At 35.1% G+C, this 15285-nt stretch overlaps 1 protein-coding gene across 1 annotated transcript; it reads left to right on the forward strand.

The window, feature by feature from the left end:
* The first annotated feature begins 7545 nt into the window (after positions 1–7545).
* LOC145578858 (uncharacterized) lies at positions 7546–12903 on the forward strand. Its single transcript, XM_081636158.1, has 5 exons — positions 7546–8030; positions 8145–10773; positions 10967–11027; positions 11153–11376; positions 12470–12903. Exons 1-5 carry the CDS (start codon positions 7925–7927, stop codon positions 12525–12527), a joined length of 3078 nt encoding a protein of 1025 aa, XP_081492284.1. The 5' UTR covers positions 7546–7924; the 3' UTR covers positions 12528–12903.
* The last annotated feature ends 2382 nt before the right edge of the window (positions 12904–15285 follow it).

Below are 15285 nucleotides of genomic sequence, written 5' to 3' on the forward strand. Positions count from 1 at the left end.
AGAGAGTATTAATAACATTCTTAAGACATTCAAATACAATTATTGAGCGTTAGGTGGGCTCCTCCTGCTGTTGGACGCCACAAGGTGAATGTGGACGCTGGTCAGGTGAGTGGTTTGGGTTCTGGCCTAGGAGCTGTTGTGCGCGATAGCTCGGGGACGGTTTGTGGTTGTGCACTTGTGCTGCTGTGCAGGTTCCGGATGTATGGGATATAAAAATTGCAGAAGCTAAAGCTGTCTTCTGGGGTCTGAAGCTTGCGCAGGAGTTGGGTCTGAGGTGCGTTGAAGTGGAGAGTGATTGCCTCTCTGTGATTCAAGCGTTGCGGAAGAAGAGCAGCGGTTCTTCCTCCTTTCACATGGTCCTTGATGATATTGTTTTCTTATGTTCTAGTTTTAATTTCGTTTCTTGGTCTTTTATTAAACGTGATGGAAATAAAGTGGCACACGATTTGGCTCACTATCAACCTTGGGAGGTTGGTCAACGTGTGTGGATTGATGTAATTCCATCATGAGTTGTTAACTAGGCTTTGGCTAATTCAATATAGTCTCCTTTTTGGGGGTTTTCAAAAAAAAAAAGAAAAAAGAAAACATGTCATGTATTTCATCTATCTCACTAGTAGTGAAGGGCTCGAGCCTTTGTGGTATTAATGTATTATAGACCTAAAACAAGCGAAATCAATATAGAAGACAATTATAATAACAATTGGGGAAAAAAAAAGAGTTATGCGTGCAACATTTAAACTAAGTATATTATTATAAGTGTTAAAACTTGTAATTTTTTTTTAAAAATGTTGTTTCAAAGTCATAAATACTCATAACTAAATATCTTAGGTGTATTATAGGTGTTAATTCAACCATTGAGCTAAATCATGGAAAATGAGCAAGATAGAAGTTATTTTTAACTATTATTACTCTAAATGAACCTAAAACTTGTAAATTTGTTTGTTTGTTTTGTTTTTGTTTTTGTTTTTTTTTTTTTAAATGTTGTTTCAAGTCATAAATATTCATAACTAAGTATTTAGGTGTATTGTAGGTGACAATTCAACCATTGAGTTAAAATCATGGAAAATGGGCAAGTTAGAAGTCATTTTGGCCATTTTAAACCATTAATACTCTAAATGAACCTAAAACTTATTATGTGAACATTTCTTGTCTACACTCTTAGGTTTTCGACTACAACTTTTTTTTGTTCAATCCATTTGGAGCATTCTCATGATGTTAGTGGACTTATACAATGTTGTTACGAATCACATGTTTTGAGTTCATAACATTGTTTTGGGAGTTCTTCTTGTTGATTAGGTAAGATTCTAAGGTTTTAAATTATGGGCATAGCTAAACTGAACTGAACTGAACTGATTGGATCTGAACTGAACTGATTGGAGCTGAACTGAACTGAAATTAAGTAAATGTGAACAGGCCCTATTATGCATGTGTTTAATAATTTAAGTTTGCATGCATTTCTTATTATAAATCTAATAAACAGATCTATAAAGGTACGTAGTTTTAAACTATTATTTTTTATAGGTGGTTTTATAAAATCTAATTTTCTTACATATGGTACAATAGTTGATTACTGATTAGTTATGTTTGTAAATTTGTGGAAAAGAGGTTTAATTTAAAACCAAAATTTTGGTATGTATTTTTAAAATATATTATTTTTGTGCATATATTATATATTATACATGTATACCAATTGGTTGTTGGTGTAGTGGTGATTGGGACTACACTTGGTAGGGAGGACTCGTGTTCGATCCCCCGCAACAACAATCGGGAGGGGACTGGAACCTAACCACCCAGAACTGATCCCCGAATCCGGATTAGCCCAAAGGATGAACCGGGTGGAACACCAAAAAAAAAAAAAAATATTATACATGTATTGGAATATGTAGTTTGCATCTATTGGTCCATATAAATTTTTGTAAATTAAATTTGTACATCAAACTCGCACATTGATTCTTTGTAATTAATTGGTGTTTCATTGAAAATAATTAGGGGTTAAAATTGAACTTGACCTCAAATGTAAAGGTATGTTAAAGATACTTTAGGGGTTTAAATAAAATATGCATACAAAATCAAATTTCCAAACTTGTATGAGATAACTCAACGCTGAAAGAACTTATAGGAAAGCAAATAATCAATTCTATGCTCTTAGTTTTTTTACTGCAGCTCTGTTCATTCAATTGATTTGGAGCATTCGATCTTATGATATGGCTTGACCTATTGAGTGTTGTTATCAAGCGCACAATTTGGGTTCATGAGGTTGTTTTTTGGATGTCTTGTAGCTGATTGGGTAATACTCTAAGGCTTTAGATTATTATGTATGTGTTTAATAATTTAAGTTTAATTTGCATGCATTTCTTTTCTTGGTTAAATTAGTACATATTGAATTCAACTACCGAGTACATAGTGTTTACATTTATCATGTGTTTGTCACATGATTTACAATGAGAAAATATTCTTACTTCTCTCATATAGAAAAAATCACATTTGTACTTGGACTCTTTAGTAGATCAAGCCATGACCAACTCTATTAATTGGGATGGCAGCTTAAAGTTGTGGAATTGAGTGAGTTATAAGTTGGGCTTGAAAGAAAATTAATTTACGTATGTATGATTTTAAAATCCTAAAAAATATATTGTTTATGGGCTAAATAAAATGATTAATCAATAGTTGAGATGATAATGCTTGTAATTTTCATCTTAATTGGATGTGGCAAGTTTATTGTCAGGCTGAATGTGCTGCGTGACACAATACCACCTATTACTCAAATAGACTATTGGTGAATAAGTAAAATAACTAGTAATAGTAATTAAGGAAAAATGATTTAGATAACTCTTCATATTTTATATATTGGAAGAATAATAGTATTATCCTATAATTTTAGATTATAATTCTTATAATCTTATATATATAATCAATACATGACTACATGTATTTTGTATACCTTATCGGAATTGTTGATCATAAAAACATATTTGAGAAGATAAAATAATATCATTATTATTTATTTATAATTGGATTTAAAAACACATCTGACCCGAAATTGACCCGACATTTGAACCTGAAAGTTGACATGACCTGAAGTGACCCGATCCGAAATGACCCGACCCGAACTTAACCCGACTCGAACTTGACCCGACAACTTGACCTGATAATTGACCCGACCCGAATTGACCCGACCCGAAATCGTCCCGACCTGAAATTGATCCGACCCGAAGCGTTGACTCGACTTTGACCCGAAACCCGAATTGACCCGACCCGACCCGAACATTTCTTGACTCGAATTTGATCCGACCCGAATGACCTATTTGCCAGGTCCAGTGACACATAAACATTTTTAGGAATGTTTTTTTAATAGATATTATAAATAGATATCAAGTACGTAGTATATATTTTTAAATGTCGGACCACTTGTTAGGTAATGGCGAAAAGAGTAAGCCAAAATACAAATTAAAGTGCTGTTATAGTGGTATATATTAATAATCCATAACAAGAGAATAGTTGGTGAAGTACGTCAAAATAACCATGCATGACGCTAACACATCTAATAATCCAAATGCATGATTTGATTTAAGCGGCTAGTCAATCACTAATAATACCATTTTCTCACAATAATTAGACTTATCAAATCATTAACATTTCCAACCTGCAACCGACCAGGCCATAAACTAAACTCAAATTATACAATTAAAGTGTACACATGCAACGGTCCAAACTTTACATTACAACATCAACATATATATAACAAAAAGTTAGAGATATAGTTCTTCAATTTCTAAAATAAGAGAGAAAATTCAAAAAAGAAAAAATGAAGGAAGAAATTGAAAGATTATCATTAACATCTATATCAAAAGCATCTCCAATGATATGGGATTGTGGAAGTCCTCTTTATGATTCATATGAATTAGCTTCTTTTTCTCATATCATTGAAAGAAATATGATGGTTTTACCATCATCATCAAGATCATCGTCGTCGTCGACATGTTCGTCGTTATGGTCATCATCAACACGTAGTATGTTAAGATCCCAAGGGTCTGGTGGCTTTGAATGTTTGAAGAGGAAGGTGGAGTGGGAAGAAGAAGAATTGACGAGTAAGAAGAAGGCTAATAATAAGAAGATAAAGGTTAGTGGGTGTTTTCGTCTTAATTGTAAATTTTGGAAGAAGTAATACTCAAAAATCAAAATTATGATATTTAATGGAAATTGTATATAGATATGAAATTTGGGTGAGTTTGAATTAAAGTTTAGCCAAATTGCTCAATTTTACGGAGGGAAGGAAGGATATGTGTGTTTGCAAGTGAAATTAAAAGGCAAGAATTTGCAGATATGCGTTGATGCATCTCCCACTATTTATGGATCTACTTTTTTTTTTTTTGATAATATTTATGGATCTACTTCATGTTACATTATTACATGATTTATTGATATTATTATGGTCCTTTTAATGTTGCTTATTTGCTTTTAACGCTTTTGATTGATACGTATATGAGCAATTGATTGAGTTTTATAATTTAACTATAGTTTTTTTTACGGAGTAGTGCATGAATTAAGCTAAACGAATAAATATTTTTATATGATGATGTAGATTATTATAGGATGATGTAGATTATTATAGGATGATGTAGATATGTAACAGTATTAAAGGTAGATTTTTTTTCTTCTTTACTTTCTGTAAAGTATTGTCATATAGTTTGGAAGCTAAAGAAAAGATCATATTTAGTATATGTATGTAGGTATATATATATGTAACATATATGAATAGGCTAGCTAGGGGTGGATTTTGGTTCAATTCATTTGATTTAGCAGTTAAGCATTTTATTTTCAAACAGAGGTTAATTGAAGCCTTGAAGGATCAATCTTTGACCTTTCTATTTTTTTTTTTTCAGGGCTCGCCATATGTAGTACACGAAGTACTATTATAGCACTATGTCATACATACTGTGTCAAATAATTATACTTCGTATACAACTTTAATTTCCAAGTATTGTTAGCATGTGTTATTACCTATAATTACAACAAAAAAAAAAATCCAATGATCGGCTGATTGCATTAAGGTTATGATCCATTATTAAGAGCTTGTTGACCTGTGCAATGTTTAGGCATGAGTGCATGACCCATGCCTATCTCTCTACGAAATTAAACCATGCCAAAATGCCACTTAATAAAAAGAAGACTGAGTAAAACACTTTTCAATATAAATGCTATTTTCAATTCTTTAAAATGATGCCGTAACATCAAGTCAAACATAATACTACTAATAAACTTTATTGTTGTCAACACCGTTACTATTAAGATTTTCACATCTGCGTGCCATCTAAGTTGTTGTTTTAATCGCCTCATCGTCTCTGCCTCTACTATGGTGCTAATGCCACCATCATTTTCTTAATGAGAGAGAGAAAATAAGACGATAAACAGAGATCAGAGCGAAATACATAGAAAAAGATATATGAAGTAAAAGATATATCATCATATCATAGTATATGTGGTGATCAATGCAAAAGTAGAACCCTAGTCAAGTTCCTGATTCTAAATAGTACGACCTTTTCATATTAATATTAACAAGAATGTGTGTTACATGATTACATCACTTTGAGACACTTTTCTTTCTTTCCTTTTTTATAATGCCTAATAAAATGACCATTTCGTGCTATTTTTATTTTAAAAATGTTAGGGGTGTTGAGTACTAAGTACACAGCATAAGCAAATTAAACATGTAGAGATTGATAAAATAATAATGAAGCGATGGATAAACGCAAGATAAGTAGTGAAAATGGACCTATAATACTTAACGTGGATAAAATTATAAAAAAAACTCACGAACAACGAACGTCGAAAAATAATCCACTATATGAAAAATAGGAAAGTATAAGAACCTTAGGAAAACTGTGTGTATGTAGAAACTCCGATCGTAATATATATTTTAGAGAGCGACATTTGTTGGTAAAGGACACTCATAGTGTGTATAGTATCGAGGTATTGGAGGATGATGTAAGTGAATCCATGCTCCCAAATTATGTCCAACACCAGTATTTATAGGTGATGTATGGAGGTCGAAGAAGTGTGTGGAATATTCTACACACATACTCCTTGAATTGCCACATAAATCTAGAGTCTTCAGGTTCATCGTATTCGGATTTCTCTAATTCTCTCTAAGTAACCATTTGTCAAACATTCTCCGACCAAAAGTACTTACTACTAGCTAAATTCCCTGTTTTTATTTATTTATTTATATTATGTATTTTGCGAGATAAAAAAAAAGCCATAATTAAATTGTGAACTCATACGAAATGTTGAGCCAATGAGAAGACCCACATGTGAGTGAAAGTATTGTCCCACATTAAAAAAGTATAAAAGTGAAGAGAAATATTAGAACATGTATTCCACATTGAAGGAAAAACAAAGTCGTGTTCACATTATAAGGCTAAAGGGTTACTCCCTCATTGTCATATAGTTTTGAGGTGAAACCTCATTGGTCGTATAAAGTGAACACTTGTGTTGGGTGTGGCCCAAACCCATTTATCACGAAATAAGGTGGTTTGATTTGATTAAAATATTAACAAATTTTGGATCTTGTTAAATTCATTTCATAGTTTACATTTCTAATATATGGTTTTTATGCATAAATTTTTTGAATATGTAATTAAAGGTATTTATCAATAAGTAAACAAGAACTAAACAATTCAAGGTGTTGTTTGGTTGCCTTTAGTTTCACGGACACTCAAAATCCCATGAATTTTCTTTTGGGTGTGCTGTTTGATTGACATTAAAAAGCAAAAATGAGAAAAGTTACAATTCATTGGAATTTTCGTTTCCCACAAAATATAAGAAGTTCTTTACCCACCCTCCTTTGCTCACTCACAATTCATGGGATTTAAAAATTCCCACATGACAACCAAACATATTTATATAATCCTAAGAATTATAATAAAGGAAGTAATTTCCCATGAGAATATACTTCCTACATCAACCAAACAAGGCCTAATTTAGTGTAATCTGAATATTCTCATCTAATGTTGAAAAATATTACTCTGTAAAAAGTATTTGCAATAAGTCAAACCGAACAAGTCTTAATTTCTTAATACAAAAACTAAAATCACTGCTCAATATTCATCAAACTTCTGTAACTATTCCACCACTACTAGTTCAACTGTAAAACTAGTAAACTTTTGAACTAGCTCAAACACAATCTAGAGACTTGAATTGTAGACTCATTCTAAACTTATGTTGACTTTTTAATGTTATTACCTTATAATTGATCAACTCAAACTTGTACCATACATTTCGACATTTAGTCAAACTATACCTCTGTACATAACAACCACAGAATATCTCCCAACACTTTAAAACAAACGTGGCAACTGGCAAGCTGACATGTATGACGCATTACCTTTTCTTTTTTAGATTTTGTCTTACATTTTTTTTCTTTTAAAAGTTGAAACGCGTCGTTTAGTGCATTACAATCTAAAAACCTAGTCGTTTGATTTGACAGTTAATATTGTCAGGAATTCAGTTGACGAATTCCTTCTTTCTTCCCTCCAAAATTTTTCATTGGGTAGGTTGAAGAATTCTTCTGCTTCACCAAGTTTTCAAGCAAAATATAAAAAGGAAGAAATATAATTCACAAAGTATAAAAAATTCGAGGGTTCTGGAATTTTTTTGTCATTATTTTTTATTCCCCAAATTTTGCTAAATTTCTGGGTAAGTCTTCCCTAAACCCTTTCCACATTACAGATCAGCTAAAACTATTTTAAAATTACTATTCAATTTAAAAGTCAATTGCTGAAAATTGGGTCATTCAACTCTTTTTAAATCATGGGTGTGTTGAGATTTTGAGTATTTTGTGCATTTTTGATTGAATTACTATTTAGTAGTTGTTGTTGTTGTTGCTGATTTTTTGGCGAAAATTTGCTGGGAATAAACTCTATTAATGTCGGAAATTCGATTAGTTCGATGCCCGAAATGCGATCAGGTGTTGCCAGAGCCTCCTGTGTTTACTGTCTACCAATGTGGTGGTTGTGGAGCTATGCTTAAAGGTAAATTGCGTTCTTTTAATTTGATATTTTTAACGCATACAATGTGTTTGTTAATATGTCTGAATGAGTTTTTCTGTTTTCGGGTTATTTTTGTTGATGTAATTATATAAACAGCTAAGAAGAAGTCATCTGGAAGTGAAAATTTGGTGAGTTCTGATACAATTTTTGACAAGGGGCCAGAAGGGGTCAAGGATAGTGGTGGGTTGATTGAAAAGGGTAGTTTTGATATGGGTAGTAGATCACCGTTGAGATCCGAGTTTGGGGAAGGTGATGGAAGCAAGTTACCAATGAAAGGGAGTGATTTGACTGAATTTCAAGGGGGTTTAACCAAATCACCTTTGAGGGATAGATTTTTAAATGATCTTAGTTCTTCGCCGGTGAGGTCAAGGACTGTTAGTCCGTCCTCAATGAGGGGGAGGGGTTCAGGTGATCAAGATTTTGATGGGTTTGGGATTTCACCTGCTAGGTCAAGATATGTTAGCAAGTCACCTGTGAGGGAGCAAGGGGGTAGATCCCCGATGAGTGTGAGAACGAGAAATTTTAGCAGGTCGCCCATGAGGGGGACAGATGCTGTTGCTAGATCACCTGCAAGGGCAATGGATGGAGACATTGCTAATTTGCCATTGAGGGGAGGTAGTGTCTCTGAAGTTGATGAGTATGCTGAGAAAGAACATGAGGGGACAAGAGTTGAGAGTGATGATTCAGAGGAACGTGAGAGGAGTGACAAGATGACTCTTAAAACTTCATTTAACACATGGCTTCCTGATGATAACCATCCCAGAGAGTCTAATGTTAACAAATTAGGTAGGAGAAGAACAAAGTGGAGAGACCTAATTGGTGATGAGGCTGATCGAATTAGTGAAGGGAAGGAATCACTCTATGGTGATGAAAATCAGATGAATCCAGAAAGATTAAGTGATGGTCCCATTCCTGGAAGTGGCTCTATTAAGGGAAGAATAGACAGAGATTCGATATTCAGGGATGACTATGTCGGAGGACATGGAAGACCCAGGGCTGCTGTAGACCATAGGTACACTGGAAGTGATGGGGATCGGGTGATTCACAGAACTGTAAGGGAAGTTGTTGAAAGCGGGAGGAGTTCAGCTTCTTCAAGTACAGTTGATGGACCTTCAAGTTATCATATGGACTACTTTCACGGTCATGGGCACTCAAGGCATAGTTTTGAAAGTCAGAGAGAACCGGCTCATATTCACTATATGGATCGCTATGAATTCACTCAGAAATACCAGGATTCTATGCAGCAATATCCATCAAAACAACCGAGGGAATTTGATGATAATTTGTTTTCTTCTCCTGGGTTATATAATAATGCTGATGATTATTTAGAAGAAAAACATACTATTTTCAGACGGGGATCCAAACAGCAGTTTGCGCCAGATAGACACATGCCAATGACTTCGTTTTCCAATCATGGACCTGGTCTTGCTCATGATATGAAAAACTCGTGTAATTACCCCCCTATATATGATGATCCATTTGCAGGCCAAACGAAAAGGGATCATTATCCCAAGCATCAACAGTTTTCAAGTCAATCAAGGATGGGCTATGTTCCAGGGAAGTCTTTGGACTTCGATCAGGCTTCTCTCAGATTATATTACAATGAGTCACATAATCACCATCCTGCATGTTCTTGCTCTCTCTGTCATAGAATGTCTCTCAATCCGGCTGCACATCCAACATCCAGCCATAGTATGAATCTCCAAAGGCGTGTTCCACGGACTTATGATCCTAGAATGGCACATACTGGTCCTCGAGAACGACCATCCCACCTTGCTCCTCATCCAAGGAGAGTTCTGGTAACTGGACAGAACAAACGGATTTGCCTCCCCATTGCTGGTGGTGCCCCCTTTGTATTATGCCACAAATGCTTTGAGTTGCTCAAATTACCCGGGAAGTTCATGACCAAGAATAATAAAGAGTATAAATTGCAATGTGGGGCCTGCTCTTCTGTTATGTCATTTGATCTTCAGAAAAGTTTTTTAGGTGCTCTTTCTTCACAGAAGAATCCAGATCTTGTCAATGCTACTAGTGGCTCTGGTAAAGTGCTGAACGAGTCAGGTCCTAGACACCACCATGACAGTGTTGCTGCTACTAGTACAAATTTCAAACCTTATGATTTTGATGCAATAGAGAACAGATTCCAGTATACGGAATCCAAAGCCACTGAAACCACAGGAGGACGGAGAATGATTTCAGATTTTAATGAATATACTCGAGGTATTTCTCCATCATCTCATTCTTCTAAGGAAGAGCTCATTACAGATAGTGCAAGTGTGCAAAGCAGCCTACTAACTTCTTCAGAGACGGCTGCAATGATTCGCCCTCCCCCTGGTTCACCTTTGCGGGAACATCTTGATTACTCTGGCCAACACCACAAAGCTGAGGCAGAAATTACAAATACTTTTACTGGAGAAGAGAAGCAAGTTCTTGAAAAAAATGTATCTCAAGATAGCTCTGTGGTAAATACTGCGGTTGCTTTAGAGACTGAAGATCATTCCCATGAGTCATCAACTACTGTATCTGATTCTGGGGATGCTCCAACAGAATGCAGAGATGAAAACAAAAAGTCCTCTAAATCTCCTTTCTGGAAACCCTTTTCACCAAGACCTGGTTCTGTCTCCCCTGAAAAAGATGAGGTATTTGTCAATGGTCAGCGGGTACCACTTCATGTAATTAAAAAGGCAGAAAAGCTTGCTGGACCTATTGAACCAGGGAACTACTGGTAATTGTTGCAATACCTTTTAATTGCGTTTTTTTTTTACAAAATTAATACATAGTACATTTATTCGGCACAAATTTAATTTGACAAGTTAGTTGATTTAATTTCAGAAGGTAGCAAAATGATCTTAAGTTGCTCACTCGGTTGTTTTGTTGTAAAACATCCCTCATTTTCTTAATTGATTATTTTATTGTAGGTACGATCCTAAAGCTGGTTTTTGGGGTGTAATGGACCATCATTGCCTTGGGATAATTCCGGTGAGTTATAGTGCAAAAGAATTTCTCTCACTTTCATTTGGTTTCATCTATTTTCTTTCCAATCCTCTTTATAAGATGTTACATAGTAGTAATTGTAGGAAGTGGCATTCCTATTTGTCTTGCAGCCATCTATTCCAGAATTCAGTTTTCCCATGCCAGCAAATTGTTCTAGAGGGAAAACTGCTGTTTATGTAAATGGGAGAGAGCTTCAGAAAAGAGATCTTGATTTACTTTCGAGTCGAGGACTTCCAACTATGCGGGACAAGAGATATATTGTTGATATATCCGGAAAAGTCCTGGAGGAGCAGAGCAAAGACTTCATTGCTAACCTTGGAAAACTTGCTCCCACGTGAGTGTCTCTGATTCTTTTGTTAGTTCACTTACTTGAAGCAATTAATTACCACAAGTCAGGCTGTCAGCTCAAGTAGCTATTTCCATTCATGAGAAACTTCTTGAACATTTTGGGAACGTACCTTGTTTGATTTTAGTGGTAGATTAGTTGTCTAATTTGTGTCTACACAGAACCAGCTGTAACAAATTTACAAATGAGAGTTTATATGCTGTTAGAACTTAGAAGTGATTTCATATCTATCAGATTAAAAATAAAATATTTCAAATTCACCCTTGAAATGAGGCAGCACATTCACATCTTAGGAATGAATTTTATTTTCAGCCATTCCCTCAAAACAATAGAAAGAATAGGAATTTAGCCTTTTTTAAACAATATCTTTGGTTAGTGGCATGATTAACTGGCCAAAGTATATAATGTTTTTTTTTTAAAATTTATTTATTTTTTTGGATTAATCTATGATTTTCTACCTCTTAGTTTGAATTTGTCATTTGTATGCTCATGACATATATATTTTTCTGTGAAAATTGAGATCGCATTTGCATTTTAAATAGTTCTTCTATTGTGTGTACTTTGATCAATGGATTGGGCACTCTTGAGCCTATTACTTTCATTTTAAATAGCTTTAAGTATGTTTATTGCAATTTTACCTGAAAGCGATCTTGTATAGATTTGGTTGTACACAGATTCAATAGATTTGAGGTATTTGAACAAACCATTTATCCACTAGGACCAATACATTTTCATCGTGCTGTCTCAGCATAATTTTGCATTCACGATGTGCTGAGACTAGTGTCATCTCCGCATAATTTAGCATTCACGATGTGCTGAGACTAGTGTCCTCGGATAGCCAAAATTCTAATGAACATGGAGAAAATGAATTCTTCTTCTTATGCAATGAAAGGTCTATTTGTCTAACTTGTTAGGCAACTCACAGGGATTGAACTATCCTATCTTCTTATGCAATATAGATATCTAACCTTAGATACTGATTGTTAGGCAGTAAGCAAGATTCATGTTTGAACAATAACTCATCAATGCTTCAGCACTTCATTGTCAAAATTACTCACTCTACCTTATTTTTTTTATTCAGAGTTGAGAAGAAAAAGCGAGGATTTGGTATGCGCGTTCCAGAGGAATTCAATGATTAATATTTTTGGGGGCTGCTATCCTGAATTGGATAAAACTTGAAACTGACAGTGGTTGAAAGATTGACAGTGTGCAGCACCGTGATTGTGAAAACTTTCCATATTTTTGTGTATATCATTAATTTCCTCATTATTTATTTGTTTAATTCATGAAATAAAATCCATTCTTTATACGTTATTGTTGTCAAAATGGTTGTTCAGAGTATTTTTTTTTATAAGTCTGTAAAGTGCAAGATGTGGAGTGTTATCTGCAGATTTCTGGAATTTTGAGATGCTCATCAGTGGTTTATCTGTAAAGATTAGTAGAAAAAAAGATCAGTTGGATATTAACAATCTATTGTATATAAATCTACTATCAATTTTTAAATAACAAATTTGATTAAAAATGTTCGTTCGGTTTAACTTTTTGCATAATTGTCATTGCATATTTTTTATCAACAATATCTTAGCTTTGTATCATTGTATGTGTATAATAAAAACTTACTCCATATAAAAGGTATAGTAGTCTTACGTTGTGAAATTTTTATAAATTTCGTGGGGTCATAAACCATAAACTATTTTTCTTTAGGAGATCCACAGAATGAATGATGATAAACTACTCCACTAGTAGCATAGTTTGTTGTTAATTGTTGATTTTGTTGTTGTTCTAGTGCCAGTAGAGCATCATGCACTATCTAATGAGATGACTCAATGGAAAAGGAAGAATTTAAACCATGAGATGCCTCAATGCAGTATATTTCAGACAATCATCGGTGCAGTAAATGCAATTAGGCTTAAAACCATGAGATGACTCAATGGAAAAGGAAGAATTTAAACCTATGAAAATTGTTCTACTACCTCCATTTCAAGTTAGTTGCAACTTTGGGAGGTTCGCGGACTCCTAGGCAAAATTTCATAATGTGTAATTAATGAATTAAATGATATACAATTAAGGGTAAGAGAGAGAGTGGGGATGTTTAATTATTCAAACACCACCACCAGTTCACTGCCAGCACCAACCAGTACACCACCACCCTCATCAGCACCACCCACCATATAGCCACCAAAAACCTACCCCACTCACCTTGAACCACCTCGAACCCACCCCCACTAACATAAACCACCACAAAGAACCACCGTGAAATCCACCCCTAACCTTAAACCACCTGAATTCAGCCTCACTCACCCACGAAAACCACTCCCTACTCTAAACCACCTCTAAATCAGCTTCACCCACCGTAAAATATAACCCGTCGTTACCGTGAACCAACCCGAACTCACGAAAACCACTCCAAACCATCAGATCTAAACAATTAGAAGAGAGAGAGAGGGAAATAAGAACACTGGAGGTAGAGGCGGTGGTCAGAGGTGGCGAAATCGAAGGTGGTCTTCAGTGGTGGCGACATCGAAGGTGGTCTTCAATGGTGGCAAAATCTAAGGCGCTCTTCAATGGTGGCGCCATTGAAGGTGGTGGCTAGAGCCCTAAAGGTGGCGTCGTGGCGGCGACATTGAAAGTGGTGGTTGGATGAGTTCGTGGAGCTAGGATGAAGATTGATGGAAGTTGAATGATTTATGTTGATTATGTTAGGTTATTATTTAATGATTCATGATGTAGTGAGTTAATTGTGTTTAAGTAAGGATATTTTTGTAATTTAATTCAAAAAAACTTACTAAAAAGGGGAAAAATTGGAAAGTTGCAACTAATGTGTAGCACCCCAAAATGGCAAAAGTTGCAACTAATATGTGACGGAGGTAGTATTTCCCAAGCTTGACACTTCCTTGAGCTCTCCAGTCATAACATTCAATTCAAATACCTCAAATCTTATAGTTTGATATCGGAATATATGCTGCATATTGGAGGTAACAATTTCTCGACGAGTAACTTGACGTATAACCAACAATTTGCCTGATGATTCAACCAAGAAATGAAACCATGGTGTTTAGTAGCATCATATGTCAAGATGTTTGGGACATGACCACTAATCACAGCCACCACATCAAAACGAGGATTGCCTTTGAGACGAACCATGCGATTAGAGACGCTGTACGGCTAATCGAGGACTCTTTCTGTGGTAGCATTAGCCACGGAAGTGTACGCATCGATTCTGTAGCATTGGTTAATGCTCGTAAACTAGCCTCCTTTCCGGCTGATCTCCAGTGTGAACAAATTTTTAGTAACGTCTATAGTCTTCATAGAATTCCACATGCTCTACAATTTTAGTCACATTATTGTTTATGTTAATGGACCATCTTAGTTAACCAAAAAGTTTAAGGTGATGATTGAGGCCCGGGAATATGTTTTTACTGACAGTAAGTTGTTATAGTGTCACAGAAATAGAACACCAGCTGCACTCCAGTTATAGCTGTTAGTGACTGTTTTCCTTGTATTTCGGTTTCTAGCAAAGTGAACAAAGCCGTCCTATTATAACTTCTCAGTCTAATATACAAGTATAGGACTATATATGCTGGCAACAAATTCATCCCCCCTTGTTGTCCATCTTGTTGGGTTAGTGTGGCCCAAATCCATACCCCAACTCATTATATGTCAAGTTTTCTCAAGGTTTTTAGAAAATTCTAAAATAATCGAGAAATTGATGGACAATGGTAGAAGAATCTAGAAGCAGTGAATACTCATAAAAATTCTAGATTTATGTGGACAATTTGAAGAGTATGTGGAAAATTCCACACACTTCCTCCACCTCCTTACATCACCTATAAATATAGGTGTTGGACATCATTTGGAGTATGTATCCACCAGAGAATTTACCTACAAATACCGCTC

Source organism: Chenopodium album, chromosome 2 (assembly GCF_948465745.1).
Source record: "Chenopodium album chromosome 2, dcCheAlbu1.1, whole genome shotgun sequence".
Taxonomy (NCBI): Eukaryota; Viridiplantae; Streptophyta; class Magnoliopsida; order Caryophyllales; family Amaranthaceae; genus Chenopodium; species Chenopodium album.

Bases quoted from the DNA above. Each gene is read 5' to 3' on its own strand.
- LOC145578858 (XM_081636158.1), top strand. From the start codon at position 7,925: ATGTCGGAAATTCGATTAGTTCGATGCCCGAAATGCGATCAGGTGTTG. The intron at 8,031-8,144 runs GTAAATTGCGTT...TTATATAAACAG, and splicing joins TTGTGGAGCTATGCTTAAAG to CTAAGAAGAAGTCATCTGGA. The intron at 11,377-12,469 runs GTGAGTGTCTCT...TTTTTTATTCAG, and splicing joins CTTGGAAAACTTGCTCCCAC to AGTTGAGAAGAAAAAGCGAG.